Source organism: Sorex fumeus, unplaced genomic scaffold, assembly GCF_029834395.1.
Source record: "Sorex fumeus unplaced genomic scaffold, SorFum_2.1 ptg000265l, whole genome shotgun sequence".
NCBI classification, from domain to species: Eukaryota; Metazoa; Chordata; class Mammalia; order Eulipotyphla; family Soricidae; genus Sorex; species Sorex fumeus.
Window position 1 is genome coordinate 11,179,583 of NW_026606322.1, and position 25,045 is coordinate 11,204,627.

The window sequence follows — 25,045 nt, forward strand, 5'->3', positions numbered from 1 at the left end:
TTAATCTTGTTTACAGCAGTAACTACTGGTGGTTCCTAAATTTCCTCACTCTTGGTATGTTAAAAAAGGAACAATTCCTGTTGTCCAAACTCTGTAAGTTAGACAATAGCATAGTGGGAGGTCACATCAGAACAATATCACAACCAGACCACACCACCAATGCTTTCTGGAGGGTAGATATTGGGTGTGTTTCTGGTCTGCTGTCATTTGGACACGTTGGGGTCATGGAACCAGCAAGAGAGCTAGCGGTATCAATCTATCCAAAACTCCATCTGTTGTTTACCGGACAGGGAAGGCCAGCCCCAACAGGGAGAATGAGCAGTGGAGGATATATGAAAAGACAAAGAGACAAAGACAAAGCAATGACACCTTTTGGGGATGTGGGGAAGATCCCTGTACAAGCCTAGAAGCAGTAGAATAGCGTGTTTTGGTTCCTCACTCTTCCTGGCTGAAATTATCTTGTGCAATGGTCCCTGATGTATTGTTTTAGACATAATGACTAGACATTGCATCCATCTGTCTGAGGAGGGGGAAGAGGAGACGCTGGCCTGAAGTCAAAAGGGGCCCTGCATGGGGAGGGACCCCCTATGGCTTGACTGGTTGGCCAAGGCTCAGGAGTTCACCCTCGACATCAGCTTTTCCCCCAATCATTCCTCTCAGCTTCCCATAGTCTGATGTTGACTAAATATTCATGTGCATAGCACTGTAGCACTGTCCTCCCGTTGTTCATTGATTTGCTTGAGTGGGCACCAGTGACGTCTCCGTTGTGAGACTTGTTACTATTTTTGGCATATCAAATATGCCATGGAGGGCTTGCCAGACTCTGCCATGCAGGCCGGATACTCTTGGTAGCTTGCCAGGCTCTCCGAGAGGGACGAAGGAATTGAACCCGGGTCGTCTGTGTGCAAAGCAAATGCCCTACAAGCTGTGCTATTGCTTCACATTCATGTGTGTATGTTCACAACAGTGTGTGGGAGCTTTCTGTGTGTGTTCAGTGGCCAAGAGCTGTCTCTCCACCCAACAGACTCATGAAGGAGGAAACAGGGCTGCCAAACTGGTTGGTGATCAGTCGCCATTTATTCCAATATCTGTCCCCATTTCACACTCATGCATTTCTCTCATGCCAGTCTTCTACTTTCCCCCATCCTAGTTTCCCCAGTCTTACAGCATTAGTTATAGAAAACAATCACCAAGTATTAGGGGTGGCAATTACACATAGGTGAGGTAGCACAATCAACATAAGTAAAGTCCTTCCTTCTGGGAAAGCTCTTCTACGACAAAGATCTCATCCTGCTAGGAGATCTGCTCAAGGGCAGAATATCATCTAACGGCATATTTCTCCTTTTCTTAGTCTATATCCTTTTGAACAGTCATTTAAAACTTACTTCTTAATTCTAGTCATTTGGTATGAACACCGTAAGAGATTTTCCAAGCTTAAAGGGTGACTTTCCTGTGGACACTTCACTAGAGATCCCAGACTACAGTCCTCAGGCCAGATTAGTCCTTCCTAGCCCCAACAGGGTCTTTATCTGGTCATTTCTCTTTGGGTCATGAAAGAATTCGTCCACAACCATGTTCTTAACTTATAAGTTTTATAGCACTTGTCCTGTCCCATTTCGATGCCAGGGTAGCTTAGAGCTTGCTCTGGGTTCATCCAGTTCCTTTGTCAGGATCCTGTTCTTGGGGTGCTAGAAACTAAAGGCAACTGAGGCTGAAGTTGAGTAAATATTACAGGTGCCCAGGAGTAAATATTATTTGAAGTCAATTAACTCCCAAGTTACAAAAGCATAGCATTAATTGTCTTCCTGTGTTTATACAAAGAGAACATTGCTCTAAAGTAAACTGCAAAGGACATAAAGAAAAGAGAAAAGCAATACTCCACTCACAAATACAGAATTCAGAGATCTCTGAAGAATGTGACCTTACAAGTCACAGGTTCTGATTAGGGGAAATGACAGATAGGGGAAGCAGAGTACAAAGGAGAAACTAAAGATGAGTACCGAAGATATGAGAGTGCTTCGGAAGCATTGTGATGGGTGTAACTCAGTAAACCTAAACTCCCTTCGGCAAGGGAGAAAGGATGGACAAGAAAGGATGAACCAATGCCATCCTACATTCATGTGCCCCTAAAAATTTATATGTTGAAGCTTATTCATTCCCCCTTTGGAAAGGATGATTTAGGAGTTGATCATATCAGGAGCTGCTGTGAATGGGATTAAGGACTTTATTAAAAATACCCCAAAGAGCTACCAAATCCCTTCCATCACTTGAGGATGCATTGAAAAGGTTCTGACTAAGAACCAGAAAGCAGACCTCACCTGACACCAAATGTTCTGGTAATCTTGTATTTATGAGCCTCTGGGGTTAAGAATCATTATTTTTTGGTATATTATCATTGTGGTACTTTGTCATGCAACATTGAATAAATGCTTCGGTACAATAGTCAATAAAATTTTGGAGGTGCCTATAAACTGGACTGACAAAATGGGACTCCAAGAATTTTCAATTAAAATATTTAATAAGACTTGACCATCCAGATTGCATGTCCTTCTCTCCCTGATGGGATCAACGTAACACTTGACATAAACATGCCGCCAGACCCCATGCCAGGCTGTTTCACTCCAGTCGCCCTAGAGGGGATAGGTGAGATCTCTCCTAGCCCCAAGGGATCCCAGCGCTGGCAGCCGAAAACTCCAGAACTCAACCACCACCCTGCTTATGGCTGCTCTCCACACACTCTGGCTGAGTGAATCTTTTCCTAGACCCCGAGGCCATGAATGCGGCTGTTGGAGACTTCATAGGACACACCCTACCCATACTCTAAGAGCACAGCACCACATTTCAAAGTAGGAATCCCATCAACCAACCTTAGAGGGAAATATATTATTTCGGTTCTGCTTTGGGGCAGGGATTGGGGTTCGGGATGGAAACACTCGAAATATGGTGATGGGAAGGTGTAATGGTGGTAGGATTGGCGTCCAAATATTAAATGTAATCAAATATTTTTAACTACTTTACAAAATAAAAAAATAAAAAACATATTTAATAAGACTCAAAGTAAATTGAAATAGGTTCTTCAAGGATTGATGTGCTATATAATGCCTAATTAAGAAATGGGTAATTATCTTCTCTATTTGACATCTTAGTGTTGCTTGTGGAAATGTGAAAAGAATTAATGATGCCTCTCAGTAGATTATTCCAAATAAAAGAAACATAATCCTGTCCATTAAAGGCTCTATACCTAGAATTATTAAAATTAGTAATCTTATCTACTATGATCTATTCAGTTCCTGTTTTAATAGGCTTTTGTTGTCATTTTCTTTCATCTCAGAAGACACAGACCTTTCCTGGACTACCCGTGAAGGGCCTCAGCTGACTTGCCATCACACAGCCTTTAGTGGTGATATAATTAATTTCACTCCTCTTCTTTCAGCAAGAGCATAAATATGACATTGAATCTTCCTCCAGGGATTTTTTCCCTAGGCATACTCTTTAAAGATATACCTGTCCAATATCTTCTAATTCTCTTGGGATTATGAAGCAACACATTTCTCATTCGCCTATTTCATTTATGCTGCTACTTACAAATCAGCAACTGGCTTCATTTGCAATGAAAGACTTACAAAAGGTCTTCATATAAAAACCATTTCATTGACTCATTGTTGAGCAACCTCTTCTCATATTTTCTGAAACTTCTGGGCTACTTATTATGGAAAATAAGTTGCCCATGAGCAAAACAAACTGAACCTAATAATACTACACCAAATACCAATAATTTTCAATCACCATCCATGGTTGTGGAGAAGATGGCAAAACTTTCCCTGCTAGTCTGTGTAAAAGCCATTGGCGTGTCCCATATATAATGTTACTATTATCGCTGGAGCGATAGCACAGTGGGTAGGGCATTTGACTTGCATGCGGCTGACCCGGGTTCGATTCCTCCACCTCTCTCAGAGATCCTGGCCAGGTACTGAGTGTATCCCGCCCACACGACAGAGCCTGGAAAGCTCCTGGTGGTGTATTTAATATGCCAAAAACAGTAGCAACAAGTCTCACAGGTTAGTCCTCTTATCATCAATCTGTGGTATAAAATGGTTGAAAAACAGTGCCATATATCATCAGAGTTAAAACTGCCTGTTGTAGACTAGGTTTTACTGTAAATTGAGGTTTGCATAGACTCTCTAAGCTGACTGTTATGCTTTGGATCATAAAGACATCACCCACAAGAGTAACATGGCTAAAATGGCAGAAGACAAATCTGGACTCTTTGGATTACTCCACCTGCGGGAATTGGGGAAGGGGAGTTTTCATAGCCCTCAGCATCTGAGGAGATGGTCAAATGCCATGGTACTTTAGACGGTGATTCAATCCTCGCACCTCCCTTGATTACAAGAAAACCAATGACATTACCTGAGTGAGTGCCAATAGTAGTTCCTAGATTGAAGGGATATTGTCACCACCTCCATAAGTGCAGGTGCTCAGTGGGATGAGAATGCTTTACTAGGAAGGCTCTGATGAAGAACTCAGACTCAATGAACTGAGTTTGAATTTCAGGTTGTCAGCTTGGTCTGGAGGTATGGATAAGCAATTGATCCCACTGGCACTTATTTTCTTCTTGTTAGTATGTTGTATGTTAGTATGTTGTTACTTTATTTTCATTAAGTTCAAAATGTTTTGAAGTAACCTTTGGATTAGTAGAAAGAGTTTTGTCTTAAGAGGTTGAAGACTTTTCTGTTATCTTCCTATTGTTGAGTCCTACTTTTTTTTTTTTTAAAAATGAACCACCTTGAATTACAAACTCCATTTTCTCCACCAATGTTCCCAGTTTTCCTCCTCCAAACCACAGTCTGCCTCTGTGGTGAGCATTTTATACCTCTCTTTCAGCAATCTTCCTCCAGAGTGACCACTTTCCCTTTGAGAAAGCAATTACATCACTGTATTGACTTGTTTTCCTTAGAGCAACTCTGGGAATCTCACTTCATAGAAATTCAAAATATAAATCAAGATAACAGACACATGTTTTTTCATATGTAAAGACAGCATTATAAGGCCTTCCCTTGATTCTCCTTACACCAGCACTCCCTCTGGAGCTCCAGATGCTATCGCTGAGGCATGCATCTCTCTTTTCAAAATATTCAATGCTAAATTCTTAGAGTAGTCATTCAGGAGGTCTCTGAATATCTATTTAATTAATAAATACATTGGTTCCCTAAAAACCCATTTTGTTAACTTATCTAAATTTGGGAACTAAATTTTTCTTTTGTTGTTGGGCCACACCTTAAGTGCTCAGGAACTCCCTGGTTCAGTGTTTGGGGGTTGCTCCCATAAGGTGCTTGGGACTCTATATGGTGCCTAGATTCAATCTGATTTCCTGCATGCATGTGTGCAAAGCATGCACTTCAGCCTGTTGAGTTATCTTGCAGACTCTCTGACCAACGTTTTTTAAAAATTCCATTCTAGCAATGCAATTCGTAAATGGCTCATTCATAAATGATCCCCAGCTGGCTCCTAGAGTTGACTCTCCCTTGATCTGGGGCTTTGTAAACAATTTACATTTCACACCAACTTAAAAACACAAAACCTCTTATTGAGTACACACACACAAACACACACACACACACACACGCAGATTTTGACTAGTATAATGACTCATAATAATGTCCTTTAAATAATGTCTACCTATATTATTACTGGGCTGCAGCGATAACACAGCGGGTAGGGCGTTTGCCTTGCATGCGGCTGACTGGGTTCGATTCCTCCGTTCCTCTCAGAGAGCCCCGCAAGCTACCAAGAGTATCCTGCCCACATGGCAGAGCCTGGCAAGCTCCCTGTGGCATATTCGATATGCCAAAAACAGTAACAATAAGTCTCACAATGGAGACGTTACTGGTGCCCACTCAAGCAAATCAGGACAGTACTACAGTGCAGTGCTACCTATATTATTACAGTTTTAAAATTTTATCCCTATTCCACATGCAGGCCAGATGGAAGGCATCTATTGTCCTGTACATGGCACCACAATGGGATCTGTTCATTTAATACGTGACCACATAGACTTGAACTTTTACTACCCTCCAAAATCTTCACCATTTAGGAGCTAGCGGGTGAGTAATTAAAGATACCTTTAAGAACATTAAAACAAGTTCTCTAAGGCTATTGTTATGGAGTATACTATTAAGCAGAGAGACAAATCAGTAAACAAAAATATAATTTAGTGACTACATAATCAACGTATCCCATGACCATAAAACCAGACATATTTCCTTGGTAATAGAAAAACCACCAGACAGCAAAAGTTTTTAGATACAGCTGCATACCATTTTGTTGAATTCTGATCTTGTTATATTTAATTTGGGTGTCTCTGCAGAGTTTTACATCCAGAAGTTCAAATAAATTGTTGTTTCAACAGACAAAAGCTGAAGTCCCAAGTCATTAAATTTAGCTAAAACCTTGAACTCAAAGACCTCAGTGGTTTGGCTGTCACCAACCACACTGACAACTGAGGCAAAAAAAAAAAATCCATAGTAGTTGGAAGGTTGCCTGCAGGTTAGAGCTCCAGTGACAGCATTAGTATTTTAATTAGCAAGCAACCTGGCATTCCATTAGCAACATTAAATCAAATTATGACACATGATTTAAAATCTATATGCAGCATAACCTTTTTTTCTCACTGAAATGTTGAATTTCACTGAAATGTTTAATTTACTAAGACAACACTAATTCAGGTGGGAGTTAGGCCACTCAGGTTCTGATTGGTTGCTCTACAGTAATATGACATTTGCTTACTATACAGCAACAAAGCTCTTTCACTTAGAGGATATATACAAGTCAAGATCCTACATCTAACATTGCTTTCAAATCCCACAAGTGAGCTTGTCACTAATAACAGCGTCACAAAATTGTAAGACCTACATCACCAGAGTGGTACTAAAGTCAGTGGGTCCCCATGGGTAGCTTATGTGAGGCAGAGAGGAGAGAGATGGTCACTTCCTCCAGATTCCCCTCTGCCACTGCTGGACCTGCTGGGAGGATTAGGACTGATAAAGTCTAGAAAGGTCAGTCCAGGCCTCACCCAGGGTTTACAGTTCTTCGTCTTTCTCACAGAAAGGAATTTCAGGAGTACATAAGCAGTGAAGTAAAACACAGATTTTATTTGGAAGCTTTGGGAGGGGAAGGAGGGAGAGAAAGCAAGAGAGAGCAACAGGCCCAAGAGAGGACGTGGGATTCTCCAAAGACAGAGAGAGTCACACATCCCAGCATTAGACAGGAAATCAGGAAAGTACACATCTCAAGAGGGGAGATGTGATGACACATGAACTCAAATGTCCTTGGCCACATGGCCACAGCAGCACATGTGTTCGGGCAGCATATGTGCATGCTCCTTTGTTGAAGGAGGCTTTTCTAGGGTTTCCCGCAAGGTGCCTCACGTGGGACTTCTACCTAGGTCAGTACCTTGCTAGGGTGGTATCCAAAATTCTGCCCCAGAACTTAGGCTCGCAGTGAGATGAAGATAATGGACAATAGCTGAGGCAGGTGGCCAGAAAGACTCCAACCAGCCTGGCCACCCTGTGGATTTCCTGCGTTCTCTGTAACACAAAGATCTGGTTTTCCCATAAAAATCTCACAAAAAGTAGGGGGTATGGTGCTGCCAGCAGGTCAATCTGTACCTGTGAGGCGAGTGCATCAGCAGCCTGATGGCACCTTCAGACTTCCAGATATCACAAAATTGCTGCTGTGCCCCTGGCCAGACCCCAAAAACTTGGGGCAAAGTTTACCAAGAAAGTAAACGGCCAAAAGTTAGGTATGTGAGAAACACACCCACAAACCACCTCGGGCTCAGCTATATAATTGGAGGCATGGCCTCTCTGGTTCCTGATTGAACTGCTTAATGGCCATGATCCCAGAGACTCAGAAACAAATCTCAAAACCTACAGCTTTCGGCAGAAATGCATCCGGACCCCACAGTACGTTACTGTCTCTGGGCCACCCCAGGGAGGAAAGGGTGTTGTCACTCTGCCTGCTCCCCCTTGGCAGCTCGGTGGCCGTCATCCTCCAGAGGCCATTGGACAGTCAGGTCTGGGCCCGCAGTGATGAAACTTGTTGGGCCTCACAGGATGGGGGTGGAGCCGGTCCTGGTCTCCCCATCCCAACGAGACCCCAAGTCATCGCCCTCGAATGGCCTCTCTGTCTCCTGATCAAGCTGCTCAATGGCCATGATCCCAGAGACTCAGGAGCAAATCTCGAAACCCAGCAGGTTTGGGCAGAAATCCCTCCAGATTTAAGTGTTAAAACTTTGGAATTTCAAAATCACATGGCCCTACTGCAGCCACACGACATCATATGTTATTCATAACCAGCAATAGAACACAAATTGTCTACTGTTGCCTTTTCAGCAGATCTGAGTGCTGGGATAAAATCTCAAATAATAATGGCCAGTCTGGTTTCAAAATATTGGATGTGATCAAAGTAGAGAGAAAGTAATGTGGAAATCATCTGCCCCACAGGTAGGGGGAGGGTGTGGGATGGGGGCTTACTGGGGTTTTTTGTGGTGGAGAATGGGCACTGGTGAAGGTACGGGTGTTTCATTGTATGACCTAGACTTAGAACCTGAAAGTTTTGTAACTGGTCTCACAGTGATTAAATAAATAAAATTATAAAAAATGAAAAAAAAGTAAGGTGGAGTTCATGCACAATTCAATCAGCTAATCAGTGGCTGAATAAATAGCAGTAATCCTACATAAAAAAATCTCACAAAAAGAGCCAAAGTTAACTTAGTCCTATACTAAGTTCTTCTCCACTTGGGGAGCAACTTTTCTTTGCTCTGCCACTTTTCAATAAACTTTTCTACTTTCCATCTCTGAGTCTGAGCAACCTATTATTCAATACTTTCATCCTTGACAATATTAAAGAAGCTGGGAATTAGGCATGAACGCACTGCTCATGAACACATGAACATACTACCACTGCTGCTTCTGTCTCATTTCATCATTATTATCCTTTCCAAGAGTGTTAATCTTAAACTTTGGTACATATACACAATGGAATACTATGCAGCTGTTAGAAATGATTAAGTCATGAAATGTGCGTATAAGTGGATCAACATGGAAAGTATCATGTTAAGCAAAATAAGTCAGAAAGAAAGGGACAGACATAGAAAGATTGTACTTGTCTATGGAATATAAAGAAACAGAATGGGAGATTAACTCCTAGGGGTAGTAGAGATAAGGACCTGGAGGTCTGCTCCATGGCTTGAAAACAGGTCTCACAACATGCTGGGGGGAAAGGCAGCTCAGATAGAGACGGGATCACAAAGTAAAGGATGTTGGGAGAACCCATTCGGCTCGAAAGATGCGTGCCGAAAGTAGACTATAGACCAAACACAATGGCCGCTCAATACCTCTATTGCAAACCACAACACCTAAAAGGAGAGAGAATAAAAGAGAATGCCCTGCTGCTGAGTTGGGTGGGGTGTTGAGGGATCGGGTGGGCGCTGTGGGAGGGCTGCTGGGAACAATGGCGGGGGAGAATGGGCACTGGTGGAGGGATGGGTAAATGATCATTGTATGACTGTAAATCAAACAAGAAAGTTCCTTAAGTTTGTAACTGTACCCCATGGTGATTCACTAATAATAATAGTAAAAAAGAGTGTTAATCTTGTGTACCCTGCTAGGTCAGTATTCTCAATATCTCTCCCTCTGTCTCTGTCTCTATCTCTGTCTCTGTCTCTGTATCTCTCTCTCTCTCTTTCTCTCACTGGTGTATAAGTAACAGAGTTTTAAAAATTTAATTAATAACTGGCAAACGAGACAGCGTCCCTGATTCTCGATTGTCGATGGAGGTTGGAACTCCAAATTCCTTTTTTCACTTGGGTGAAATGTGATATTCCAAGCATAGCTCTTTCAATTCCTCTTTGGGAGACCCAAGTAGCGTTCTCATCCTGTTTTATAGGGCCCAGGTCTCTGAGGCGTATGTTAGTGCAGGAAGAATAGTAGAGTCGAAGAGTTGTGCCTGGAGCCAGAGTTTCTTCATCCTCTTGCGCAGGCATCAAAAATCAGATGGGCCAGATATGTAACATGATTTGGAGATGACCGCTGGACTAGGGCCGTTACTGAATTCCACAGGACATCAAAAGATCGAATGGCCGCCCACCTATGAGCTGGTCAGACTTCTTCCTCAAGACCCTGAACGAACGGTTTGAGGCTCTTTGTGTTCCTGGAGTGAGCAGACGACATTGGGCTACACTAGCACTTGACAGGGACAAGTGGAGATGTTACTGGCGCCCGCTCAGGCAACTCAATGAGTAATGGGATGTCAAGTGATCAAGTGAATTATAAACTGATCTACAAAGTTACTGATAGTTGAGTTTTAGTCATATAAGATTTTAACGTGGGCTGGAGCAATAGCACAGCGGGTAGGGCATTTGCCTTGCATGCAGCCAACATGGCTGACCCAAGTTTGATTCCTCCGCCCCTCTCAGAGAGCCTGGCAAGCTACCTGTGATGTATTCGATATGCCAAACACAGTAACAACAGTCTGCAATGGAGACGTTACTGGGCCCGCTCGAGGAAATCGATGAACAATAGGAGGACAGTGAAGATTTTAACACCAACCCCACTGCCAGTGTCAGCTTCTTTCCACCAGTGTTCCCATATTCCACCCCCTCCCCTGCCCCTCCCCTGACTGACAACTTGATGGGACATTACAGATTCCAGTGGTTGCAGCCTCAAACTCATATTTTCTGTGTTGTTGAGTCTGTGTTTGGATATATGGTTATATGACTCGACTGCATCACCATTATAATTGAAACCCTGACCCTTGTTCACCCATTATACGTCACAGAGTTCTGCTTTTTATCTAGTCAGTATCATCTTTGGGTTGAGTCTTACATCAGAATAATCTTAATCTTCTAAAACAGGAAAGACAGTTCTTTGCATCTGTTCTATCTTTGGTGGCTTGCTGGAAATCTTTGTTTTGCATTAGCATCTAGAGAAATTGTCCTTATATCTACCTTCCTTACATGATTTTCTTTGTGCCCATCTGTGTCCAAATCTATCTATCTATCTTTCTTTCTTTCTTTCTTTCTTTCTTTCTTTCTTTCTTTCTTTCTTTCTTTCTCTCTCTCTCTCTTCCTTCCTTCCTTCCTTCCTTCCTTCCTTCCTTTCTTTTTTCTTACCTTTCTTCCTTTCTTCCTTCTTTCCTTCTTTCTTTTTCTTTCTTTCTTTTTTCTTTCCTTTCTTTTTCCTTCCTTCCTTCCTTCCTTCCTTCCTTCCTTCCTTCCTTCCTTCCTTCCTTCCTTCTTTCTTTCTTTCTCTTTCTTTCTTCCCTTCATATTTTGTAAGGACACCAGTTTTAATGGACTCAGATCCAGACTTCTCTAGTAGGACCTCATCTTAAATGTCTATGTCTAAAATGATCCTATTTTCAAACAAAATTAATTCTGAGGGCCTGAAGTAATTTAAACTTAAACATATGCACTTGAAGGGACACAATTTAGCTCATAACTGAATGTATTTATTAAAGTTACATGCATGAATATCCTTTTATCTATTGACTTCATCTTTTGGTATACACACCCCATAAAATGATGGATATGTAGACCAGAATATATGTCTAAAACAAAATATTACATTAACATCTAGAGCAACTAAACCCACAGGAAATGAATGATTTGTGGCATATATTCATACCAATACACCTATATTCACAAAACACAGCACTAAAAATGAACAGTGTAAAGAATTTCATTTCTGTGAAGTTCTTATCTTGCAACTATTGATAAAAGTCATAGTAGTATTTATTGCTAGACAAGGTACATTCATGAAGAAGGGCCATAAAGGACTTAATGAATGTGGAAATGGTCTTGTCATGGTTTTGGAGGGGATTGCCTGCATACATTTGTACATTTATACATAAAATCCATCAAGAAATACACTTACAATTTATTTTTTGTCACATAACAAGAAGTCTCAAAATGGAGACGTTACTGGGTTTGCTCGAGCAAATTTATGAACAACGGGAGGACAGTGACAGTGTCACATATAATTTATGTTGACAGGATGTTATTAAAAGAATTGCTATAGGGGCCAGAGATAACAACTCGGAGCACATGATTTGTATGCTGGAGGCCCAGGTTTACTATCCCGCCTGAACTGGAGTAGCCTTGAAGTCACTGGGTGTTGCCCTTAAACAAACAATCCAAAACAGAAAAGATTCTCTCTATAATTTATCTTGTCTCATTTTAGTGCTATTGATGTACGAGTGGTGATGGCAGGTCTCTATTTTTGTCTACAGCTCCCTGTTTCTACAACATTTTCCAGAATGAAAATATTGAGTAATAAAAATGCTCAATGAGTGTTTAAAAAATAGAAAAATTTATTGTAAGTAGAAGAGACAAAAGTTCCTTAGCACGGTAAGAGTTTATTTAGAACTAAGTTCAAGTATAACTTGTGTATGTGTGTGTGTGTAATAGGAAAATGAAGTCGTTGTGTTATTTGTTGACGTACCAGAGGATTCTCATTAACTTTCCAGAGATGTCTTGATTATTTAGGGCTTATTTGTTTTGCTAAGATAACGTTAACATCTCAAATTCTTACTTAGGCTTGTGGGGACTGTATGTGTATGAGATCTTTTATGCACTATATTCTACCCTTTGTTTCTCAGTCACTGTGAGTCCAAGGCTTGGGGCAGAATGAATAATCTTGGGAAATTTCCAATCCAGGAATTTGTAGAAATGTTTAAAATGTAGGATGGGGACAGTTAAAATGAAGTTCTTGCAGCAGCTGATAAGGAGAAACTGAGGCTTCCTCTTTCACCGTGGAAGAGGCAGTGAGTGTTGCTGTTTTTGCTTTATCATTCAGCAAATCGCACTAACGCTTCCTGTCCAAAGCTAATTAGCCATAGCGGATAGGATGAAAACAAAGCAAAATGGTAAGGTAAAATTTCAAGCAGTCCTATTGAGCAGAGAGTAAAAAAAAGTGAATAAGAGGTTCTCTGAACCCATCGTAGATTCACAGAGGGTTGGCATTAAAGTAGAAAATCTCTCCAAATGAATAGTTTGGGGAGAACTTCGACTGTGGCGTTACTCATCTCCATCACTGTTGTGTCTGGTAAGTCTAAAGTGATATTAGACAAATGTAAAGCAGTATTTCAGTAGTGATTTTTCTTCCTTAGCCTGTTGATATGAAAATTAAATTATTGAGTGGTAAATCAGGCTTGTAAATAATTTTTGTCATTGTGCATAATTTTATGCATATTTTACATTTCATCTCACTATTTTGCTAAGGATTTTCATCTATGTCTGGGTCATATGGGAGTTTTATCATTTTTTTTGAGGAATTTCCATAGGGTTTTACATAGAGGCTGAACCAGATGAAATTATCACCAACAGTGACTGAGGTTTCCATTTCACTTTATTCCCTTCAACACTTTTCCCCCTAAAGTCTTTTTGTTATATGCTATTTTCACTGGCATAAGATGATAACTCATTATTTTTTAATATGAATTTTCCTGATAATAAATGATGAAGAACAGTTTTCCATATGCCTACTAGCTATTTATATGTCTTCTTTAGGGAAGTGTCTATTTATAGTCTTTACTTAGGTTGGATGGGTTTATTGCCTTTTATGTGCTAAACTTTGTGAGTGCTTTATATACTTGGATAATAGTCCTCTATCTCATATAGTGTGTACAAATTTCTTCTCCTATTCACTAGGGTGTCATTTCATTTTAGTCAGTGGTGGTTTTTTGTTATGCCAAAACTTGAATTTGATGTATTAATTTATTTTTGTTTTTTGGTTTGTTGTTTTTGCCAATAAATCAAGTCATTGAGAACATCTCAAAGACCCACATCCTGGAGAGTTTTTCTTATGTTTTCCTCAATGTGTTTTAAGGATAATGGCTTAATTTTAAATCTTTATAAAAATTGAATTAACTTTGATGAATAGCATGAAATATGGTTCAATTTCATTTTTTTTGTCATGTAGCTATCTAACTTTGCCAACAAGGCTTTCTTTGCTTCATTTTATATATCAAGCTCCTTTGTCATAGATTAACTATCATAAACATAAGGGTTTATTCTTGTCTCTCAATTCTGTTATATAGGCATGGGAGTCTATATTTATTCAAATAAACTAACACAGAAAAGTGTAAGACTACAAAATTAGTAGACAAAATTATTTGCATTTCTATATGCACATAGTGTGCTAGGATAAAAATAAAACTTACAACATCTTTCAAAATAGAGTAAAGACATCAAATACCTAGAAATCAACAAGTTATATGAAAGAATTGATAAATAGATAAAGTAGATAGATAAGATCCTTCCACTATGAAAGAATTATACATTGAAAATGATGTCACTTTTTAACAAATTAGAGGACACTATAAAATGGAAAAAGATTCTATACTCATGGATTGGAAAATTTAACGGTACCAACATGACTACCCTAAGTTTTGTACAGATTAAATGCAATCACCATCAAAATACCAATAACACTTTCCAGACTTCTCTGGGATTCTCCAGTCTTTGAATTGACAGCTGATATAAATTTGGGGGAAATTCCCAGTTATTTTATGTTTCTTTCTCCTCTGTTTTTTCTCTTATTTTACCCTCACAAGATTTTTCTATTAATAAATTCTAAAACTAAAAATATATTCCTCATTTATAATAATAAGTATTAATAAGCTCATCAAAGCACTCTTTATTTCTTAGTGCTTTTTTTTTTCTTTTTGGGTCACATCCAGCGATGCTCAGGGTTTACTCCTAGCTCTGCACTCAGAAATTACTCCTGGCGGTACTCGGGGGACCATATGGGATGCTGCGAATTGAACCCGGGTCGGCTGCGTGTAAGGCAAATGCCCTACCCGTTGTGCTATTGCTCCAGTCCCACTTTTGATTGTTAATATTTAATTTTTGTTTATTTCATAGGATTCCCAACTCGGTTTATGTTGTTCATCTGTTTTGCTACGTTATCAAATTTATTTATCTGTTGAATTTCATAGGATATTTATCATGGCTATTTTATTCCTAATATAACAATCCCAATATTTCTTTCAATTCCAATATTGACAGTTATTCTGTTTCATTAGACTGTTATTTCACTTTTATTGTTCTTTGTAATGTTTCTTGATACGATATTCTAAGCAAAACAAGATGCTATTAACAGGTCTTTACTTAAATGCTGGTAAATTATAAGGCAAGAAAAATATAGTATAATCTTATCGTCACAGTCCTCCCATTGTTCATCGATTTTGCTCGAGCGGGCCCAGTAACGTCTCCATCATGAGATTTGTTGTTACTGTGTTTGGCACATCGAGTACATCACGGGTAGCTTGCCAGGCTCTGCCGTGCGGGCGAGATTCTCTCGGTAGCTTGCCGGGCTCTCCGTATAATCTTATAATTGGTGTATTTTACTGAGTTGTTGCCTCAGGATATGAACTTTACAAATTCATCCATATCAGTTAATATCTATTTAAATAGTATTCTTTGATCAACATTAATAAGATGAAAATTGTTCTGACACATTTAAAAAGTAGTTCATTTCCTTCTCCCCCTGGTGAAAGAAAGCATGAGAGTTTTCTATGTATTAAGGGAACTTGTTTGAATTCTCAAGGATAAAAATAATAAAGAATAAAGTTACTTTCATCTGAGTTCCCTAGAGTTTTCAGTCTTAGATTTGTTTACTCCATGCCTAAAGTGAATAATCAATACTAATTCTCGCTCTTCTGATCCTGGCGCTCCTTACCTTACAGGTTCTGCTCTTAGTTTCTTCCCTGGCACGTTGTGACACATGGTGTTGGCCTGTTGGTGTTTCCAATATAGAGACTGTTGCTCTCCACATGACCTTACTTCTCTTTTGAATCTAGAAAACAGTGTTGAGTTTTTAACTTTTTATGTTTTCAGTTTATTATTTGTTAGGATGGTGGGGTACTTCAAAGCTCCTTGCATGAAAAACTGAAAGCCAAAAGTTTAAAGATTTTTATTTTTAACTAGAGATTGGTTTGCTGAGAAGTAGTTTTTCTTCATTTAAAATTTTTTAATTTTTAAATTCCCTCATAAAACACTCAGTTTTGCCTTTTTCTTTTTGGGGAACATGACTTTCAAGCAGTGCTTGAAGGTGCCAGGGAACCACTCCCTGTGATTTCTGGCTAATCAGGCCAGATAAGTGAACGTTAGACCCTGAAGATACAGTGATTCTCAGAGCGGGGGACCATAAGCCAGAGGTGCTTGGGTCCGGGAGGCCTAGGATGACAACTGGTAAATTTTAGGGGATTATGTGGTGCTGGATATTGAACTGAAGTCTCATATATGCTAGCATGCACCCCAAACACTATACTATCTCCCCAGCACTAAATCTCAATTTTTTTAAGTCAATAATGATTAGGGTCACTAAAATTTGCCATGAACTGGTTTAAAAAAAATAGATAACCCACAATATTTGCATTTTTTCTATTGCCATTATAACAAAAGGCAAGATTAATTATTATTTGAAAGAAGCCTTTTGTGATTTAAATTTTTTCATTCACTGATAATGGTTTTACTCACTAAATGAGAAAAAATTCCGAGGATATGAAAAACATCTTCATAAAAGTTTGGCACCCAAAATTCAAGTGGAGAAATGGATTTTTGTTTTGTTTTGTTTTTTGGCTCACACCCAGCAATGCACAGGGGTTATTCCTGGCTCTGCGCTCAGGAATTACCCCTGGCGGTGCTCAGGGGACCATGTGGGATGCTGGGAATCGAACCCGGGTCGGCCGCAAGCAAGGCAAATGCCCTACCCGCTGTGCCATTGCTCCAGCCCCAGAAATAGATTTTTTGATAGGAATAGGTAATGTTTTTTATTTTACCCAAGAGGATAAATTTGTAGAACGAAGTCGGATAGATAGGGGAGTACTTTCTCAAGAATTTTGAACTTGAGGCCTGCTATACCTGTGTATGAACCATAGAAAGCTTCTACCTTGTGTTTTTTTTAAAAAAAACATTTTTAAATGATATTAATTTATGGATTTGGAGCCACACTTTGTAGTTATCAGGGCTTATTTCTATCTCTGCTCAGTGGTCAATCCTGGCAGTATTCACAATTGACTGTATGCAAGTCAAATATCTTTGTCCCAGATCTCTGAAAAGATTTTTCTTTGAAGTCTAATCAATTAAAGTAATTGGGCAAGGAGTGATGGCAATATGACTATCAAGGATAAGATATTTATAATAATTAAAGACCTAGGTTGATAACACACACATATATAGTGATATATAACTTTATATAATACATGAATATACCTATGTTTATAAAATACATGAATATATCTATGTTTATACAATACGTGAATATACCTAGGTTTATGTGTTGCATGAATATACCTAGGTTTATAATACATATGTAATACTGGTGGATATTTCATCTATTTCAAAATGAATAAAATTGAGACCAAGAAACCAACATCAGTCGTACTAGCTAACCATTTCATTGGGGTGGGGCCAAAATGATAACATATGGAGAGCATGTATTTACATCCTTCAATTATTGTAAGTCTTCCCCTTAACTTGGAGTAATCTATATTTAAGAAGTTCACCCAAGCAGTTTCCATATCCAGGAACAAAAATCACAGTAGCCATGTGGATTTGAGACACAAACACCCAGGAGAAAAATAACTCCACCAAGAGTTAACAAGTTGCAATTATGAAACTCTTTCTAAGAGGCAGAAATTTTCCATGAGGAGCTCAGTGTTGTACTGAACATTTGACACTCCAATCTGACTACCCTATTCTCCGACACCACGATCTTCAGTCTAACACTCTCCCAACGAAGCTATTTCAGCAACTGCACCACTATTCTATAGTAGGCAAGAAACTCTAAAATTTAAAGAGGGCTCAAAGTCATTGGCTAATACCATCTTTTTTTAAAAATTTTTTTTATTAGTGAGACACCATGAGGTACAGTTGTAGACTTACAAATTTTGTGCTTGGGTTTCAATTATACAGTGATAAAATACCCATTCCTCCACCAGTGCCCATAGGAATGATGATGGGTGGCGAATTTGATTTTACTCTCCACTGTAACTGACACTGTAACTGACCCTGAGGAAAATCTCTGAGATTTCCACACACCTTTGGAAAACATCTGAGCTTGCAGAGAACTGAGACAATTGCTGAGTGCATACTAGTAGCAGACAAACAGACCTGGCCATATTAGTTCAAATTTGACCTGTTGTAATCAACCAAACCCTGGCAGACAATGGGAGTAGGGGGGAGCCTTAGGAGGTCTCTCAAAGCATGGACAATTACCAGGGAGCCTTACTGAGCTCCCTTGCCAATGCAGACACAGCCACAACCTTGCCAGTCTTAGAGCATGTGCCCTGTCACCAGCTGAGATCCAAGTTTCTTCTTAAACTTCAGCAAAGATTTCTCACTAATTCTTCAAGTCTGTGCAACTGTGGCAGCCTAGTGGCTTCTGAATGCCAATAAATTTCAGCCTACGATCACTATTCAGGCTTGCTCAAACTCTAGCTGCAGGGCACACACAAAATGATCCACTGATTGCCACCTAGGTTCTCTCAACCTTACTGCAGAATTTCCGCTATGCACTCATGACAGCACACATTGGATCAACTCCCAGACCCAACATCTATGACAAGGTGATCTGCTTATCCTCTTTGTCCCTTCTCCTACACTGGGTCACGCCTCTTAGGTTGCTTCCTGTTTTGCTCATCTTCCCATGAAAACTCTCCTAGAGCTGTTTGTTGGCTACTGCTGAATCATTCCTCTCTGGGAGCACTTGTGGAATCTTTTGGTGAGTTCCATGTTTAATGCATTTTTGTTATGGTGGGTTCACAGAGAATCCTTCTCTGCCATCTTGATCCTGTGACCATATTAACTTAAAAGAATATGGTTACTTAAATCAATAGGACAGACTCAAAAGAGTTGTGCTACCTTTTCTGATTGTTTAATTTTAATTGTTATTTTATCATCATTTTATTAAAGTACCCCTAAATTCTTTTCATATCTTATTTCTAATATATATTAATTAAGGCACAGTGATTTACAAAATTGAGACACTGTCTAAAGATTTACTGGTGGTGTTTATGTCTTTGGTTATACTGTTTTTGTTCATTGTGCTTGGTGGGTTTCTACATGTTTTCCCAATTGGTTTTCTAGTATCCTTGTTTTTGGGGTGAGTTTTTGTAGTTAACTCTCCGGAAAGGTGGTGAGGGATTAGCTAGAGGTTGATCTAGTCTATCCTCACAGAATGACAAGAAGAATGTGGGGAGCATGTACTTTGTTGTGTAAATTTATCTTGTGGCTGCATAAGCAGCCACATGCTTCAGGAGCTATGGAGAGGGCCCTTAATATAAAGCCCTTAATATAAAGGCCCTTAATATAAAGTGTGTGGAGGCTTTTGGGATCCACCCAAGAGGGAGGGGTTCTGCCTTCTGTTGGTGCTCTGCCAACGGGATATTAGTTAGAGGCAGGCTTCATCTGAGATGGTAGATCAGCAAGCAGAAGGTTAGGAAAGAGCTGTGGTGTGAGCCCTTAATATTTCTCAGGTCGGGTCTTGAGGCTGCTCACTTTTTATATCTTAGAGAGATTTAACGAGTCATATCCTGAATCATCTCTTTTGTCTATCCTCTATATTTGTGTAGAGAACCAACAGGTACATTAAATTTTGTTGTTTTCTGTTAATTTATCTAGTTTATTTTTAGAGCATATTTTTCCTGCTTTTTCAAAATTAAGCACCATTAACAGATTTTCTTTGTAACCTACATTAAATAATCCCAATCTGATGAACTAACTTATTAAAGTTCCTAATATTTTAAGTTTAGTGCTTTTTCCTCTCTTCACAATGAGAAAGGGAAGTCATTTTATAGTCTCTGTTTTTAAATTTGAAATGTGAGCTCATGATTATTAGACTTTTGAAAATTGATAGAATCTTTAGAAAGTAATTAAGTCGCAAGAGTTGAAGCTTTATGGTGGTATCAATACCTTGAAATATACAAGACAACTTGCTTCTTTCTGTCTTTCTCTCCTTCCCTTTGCCCCTTCTGTGAGGATAAATTGAAAAGGAACCTGTGTGCAAGCCAGGAAGTGGGCTCTCACCAGACTTGGGGTTGATTTTAGACTTGATCTAATTCTTGATCTTAGACATCGCAGTCCCCCAAATAGTGAGAAATAAAAGCTCATGTTTAAGTTACCTCGTCTGCGGTTCTTTTATTTTAGCAAAGAAAACTGAAAAAGAAACTTACCCTTGACTTATAACCGGAAAACCATAGTCTCTTCAGGTGCTCTTAAGAATGCTAGGATTTATTAGCTCTTCTAAAATCCTTTAGGACAAACCCTCTTGATTTCCCAGTTAGTAACCTTGCTACTGATTATGTAATTGGATTTATTGTCTTTGAGAGTTAAGTACTGTCACCTTGTCTCTATTATTCCATTCTTATTACCTCTACTGTAATTATGTTTTGTTCTGTTTTGATGGTGGGAATTGAACCCAGGGCCTTACATTTGCAAGGCCAGGTTCTCTATCACTGAGCCACACCCCCAGCTCCACTATCATGATGAAGCCCACTTTCCTAGTAACTTTTATCTCAACTGTGTCTACAAAAGACGCCATCATTGAGCTTCTTAGCAATGCAAATCTTGTCTTTTTCTTTGCCTTTATTAGTGCATTTCTTCTTTTGTCAAGGAAGGGTCTCTGGAAGCTCTGGAAGATATAGTCAGCTTGTGGCTCTGTGGATAATATTTATTCTAGAAAAACTAGATAATAAGTATAAGACTTGACTAGTTCTACCTATGAGAAATTGTTCAAAATTAGACGAAAATAATTTAGGTTAGAAGTAAACAGATGGAAGATATTTACCATATCAACACTAATAAAAATAGAATAGCAACGGTTAAATTGATATCATCTAAATATAGTTTAGACCAATTAGATAGTATCAGAGACAAAAGACACTTTATAATAATCAAAGCATCAGGAGGACCTAACCATATCTAAAAATTAGTATACTTAGCTACTAAGCTTTAGAACACACAAAATAGGGCCCCGAGAGAAAGCACAGGGATTCAGGTGCTTGCCTTGTATATGGCTCTCTCAGCTCTTTCAGCTCAATTCCCGGCACCTCATATAGTCCCTTGAGCAAGGTGAAGAGTGATCCCTGAGTACAATTCCTGAACACTGCTAAGTGTGGCCCCCAAACACATACACACACACATATATTATATATGTATATGGGTTGGAGCCATAGCACAGCGGGTAGGGCATTCGCTTTATGCATGGCTGACATGGGTTCGATTCCTCGATCCCTCTCGGAGAGCCTGGCAAGCTACCGAGACTATCCTGCTTGCACGCCAGAGCCTGGCAAGCTCCCCGTGGCATATTCGATATGCCATAACCAGTAACTAGTCTCACAATAGAGATGTTATTGGTGCCCACTTGAGCAAATCGATGAACAAGGAGGACAGTGCTATGTATGAATATATATGTATATATATACACACAAACACACCCACACACAAAACCAAAACCAGTAGAATTTCTTAGGTCTTAGATTGATTGATTGTGATTATGTTCTCATAATCCAAGTTAGTCTTGTGTTTTCCTTGTCTAGAACACTTCCACCTACACTGTTTAATAACAGTTTAATATACTTCTCACCTATTGTACTTTCATGGACACCATAATGAATTAGACAGTACCATAGACGTCTGAAGTTTCTGCTATTCTGATTACTGCTTTAACTTCACTATCAATAAAAAACTGTGCTAACTTTGTCTTTAGATATTAAGGACCTTTTTTTTTTGGCCTGCAATCAGAGGATCTAGTTATCACACACTGAAGGATGCACGTGCAATACAAGTTTTTAACTGTAGTTTCTGACCTATAGAGAAGAGCAACCACAGAACCTTCAAAGGATGTTGGGGTTTTCCTCTCAAATATTTCTCACAGTCATGATAAAAGGTCACCCAGGGTAGGTAAAAAGGTTCTACGTGGTAAATCCAATATAAAATTTCAATCTCCTTAAGCCTTTAGATACCTTCCTCTATAAATGCAAAGAAATCTAAAGCGATAATTTTCATTAGTTGTAGACCTTCATTTGGTTCATGTTTTAGACCATAAAAATAATAGACTGTTAGAACCCTTTTTAGTACCTCAAAAATCAGTGCTCAATCCAGAATCTCAGCTTAGTAGGTAGCTCTACATATATTTAACCTATCAACATTTCCTATCAATATTTCCCCACAACCTTATACATTCCCATACTTATCCCCCAGATTTTTATCTGTAAATTTGGAAATTTGTATAATACTTTCATTATGGAACATACTTTCTTTTGGATCAAGCTTCCTACCACACACTTGAAACTCTTCTGGGACATGACTTTAATTTTTATGTCTAAAGTCAAAGGAGTGAGGCGCATATCTTGAATTAAACAGCAGTATCTTTAAAAGTGACTGCCTCAAAATGGTTCATTAGAGTTTCTTTATGAAAAGCAGTATTGACCTCTTAGCAGGGGTACATAGGCACTTCTATGTAGCAAGAAGGCAGCAGACATTTAGGACTAATGTGTCTCCATCTCTACTTGTTTCTGTCCATAAGTTCCATTCCAAATTTTAAGATGTTATTCCTGTTGTAGATGGGAGAGGCGAGTCTCACCATTAAAAGTAGGGTTCTCTGAGTAATTTGCTAATTCTGTTGTGGGTCACCTGATTCCTGGCTATCTTTGAAAGTGTTTTGGGTTACTTGGGTGATGGAGAGGCGAGGGAGGTAGCCATGAGGAAAACAATGCTTGCACCTCTCTCCATGTCCACTTTGGCCACTGGAAATGCCTGGTGTGGCTAAAATCTGTTATGATCACCTACAGGGCATGGATGCTCATACCCCACCGGCCCCGAGGCATTTTCAAGTTGTGCTCAAAATCCAATTGTTCTGTATTGCCAGGGAGTTGGTCCCCAACCCTTGAGTTCTTGCAGAGCTATAGACTCAGCAATTCCCCAGGTGAGGAATTATTTAAGTGGGAATTGCTCTTGGTTGGAAAAGGAAAGTCAGTCCTAACCTTGTTCTTGTCTGGGAACATTACTTTCCTTTCCAAAAAATAATTTCAGGATGGGGCTATAGCAAGAGTGAGCAGGTAGCATGTTTGCTTTGCATGAGGCTGACCTGGATTCTATCCCCAGATTCCCAGATGATCCCCTAGCCCTAAGTGCAGAGACAGGTATAAGTCTTGAGCATAAACAGGTGCGGTTCAAATACCAAACAAACAAACAAACAAAAAGAAAGAAAATTATTTCAGGAGGAGATTAGTGAGGAAAAGCTTTTATTTAAAGAAATCTGCTTAGACAAACATGGGGGAAGAGAAAGAGTGAGTTATCAGATCAAGAGTAAACATAGGCTTCTCCAGAGTGGAAAAAGCCTAAAATAGCTTTTGGAGGCTATTGAAAATTTCTCCAAATTGGAGAAATTACTTACCCCAGAGTTTTGTGCATACATCTGGGTGCTGCCACAGGGACACTTGGTGGTCTTTTGTATATTCTTCTCATGATCTTTATACTCTCCTCTAAAGTCTTCTTTCTGGAGGGCTCAAGTTTCTCTGGGTGGTGCCTTATTTTCTGCATCTGGGTGATGGTTTATTTTACCCATCTCCAAAGAATTCAGTATTTACACTTTAGAGGAATATAGTATTCATGCCTTTGGACTAGGAAATTTCTCAATTTTCATTTTATTTCTCAAATACTCATCCCCAGCTCCCTGGAGCCTATGCCACATGCCCCCTGTAATCTATCTGCCTGTAACATCCCTTCCTATCAATACCCTCACTTTAATTTGTTCACTTCCCATCCCCAAATTCCCCCTACTGAAATAGTAAATAGGGATAACTTCCAGGGATAATATAGAAACTTCCTGCTATTATGCAGAACTTGCATTAAAAATTTAAAGCTCTTAATTTCTCCCTACCTTCCTCCCAATCTCCAAGCTATTTTATCAAGGGTGGTAAGGAGAAAACAGTCAATCTCATACTAAGTATGCTCATCAGAATTTGAATACTAATTGAAGGTAAAACGCTCACTTACTTTCACAGCCATATTTTAATTTTTTATTGCAGAAATACATTCTTTTTTGAAAATGAATAGCTAATTCTGTGAACTTATTGGTGACTAAACTCTTAGATGATAAGGAATAAAGTAGGAGGGAGAAGAAGGTTATAAAATAAATAAATCTGGTTACTGATTCTTTTTCTTACTAGATTTATAAAGATGTTCTTTTGCATAAAATGTTATTAACTTTTGGATATATTGGCTTGGATTTCTGTATTCCTTTTGGCAGTTCATAAAATTTTGAAGCCAAGAACATATAAGATTTTATGGTTCAAGTTTATTGCATATCACGGGCTAGAGAGATAGCACAGTGGTAGGGCATTTGCCTTGCACGTGTCTGACTCTGCCGACCGGGGTTTGATTCTTCCGCCCCTCTTGGGGAGCCCAGCAAGCTACCGAGAGTATCCCGCCCGCATGGCAGAGCCTGGCAAGCTACCCGTGGCTTACTCAATATGCCAAAAACAGTAACAGCAAATCTCACAATGGAGACGTTACTGGTGCCCGCTCGAGCAAAACGATGAACAACGGGAGGACAGTGCTACAGTGCTACTAGTTATCCAGTTCCATGAGAGAGACCATTGGATCACAAGCAAAAACACCCCCATGATCATTTGCCATGTGATAGACATCTCTTTCTTCACTATTGCTTAATAACCACACAAGGACCTACTTAGCCAATTTAACTCAATAAGTGGTGGCGTGGGGTGGGGATCCTCTAGTGCTCAGACCTCGCACATGATAGTGTTTGCTCCATCACTTAAGCCATACCCCAGCCCGATGATTTCTATTTTGTTCCCATTTGAACTATTGAGTTATTTCTTTCTTATGAAAATTAATTCTTGCAATTATTAGTTTTAGCTTTCTACATTTTACTCAGTTTTCCTTCTGACTTCATAACCCTTCCATTTTCTACTATTTGACTAGAGTTTGATTTGTCAGTTTCACCTCTTGTTGATT

The 25,045-nt window shown here is 39.4% G+C and overlaps 1 protein-coding gene across 1 annotated transcript in view; it reads left to right on the plus strand.

The window, feature by feature from the left end:
- The first annotated feature begins 2,588 nt into the window (after nt 1-2,588).
- The window catches only part of LOC130018439 (cell surface glycoprotein CD200 receptor 1-like), a 36,506-nt gene continuing 14,049 nt past the window's right edge, over nt 2,589-25,045 (plus strand). Inside the window, exon 1 of the mRNA XM_056109137.1 lies at nt 2,589-2,643. Coding sequence (XP_055965112.1) covers nt 2,589-2,643 — 55 coding nt within the window. The remainder of the gene's footprint in view (nt 2,644-25,045) is intronic.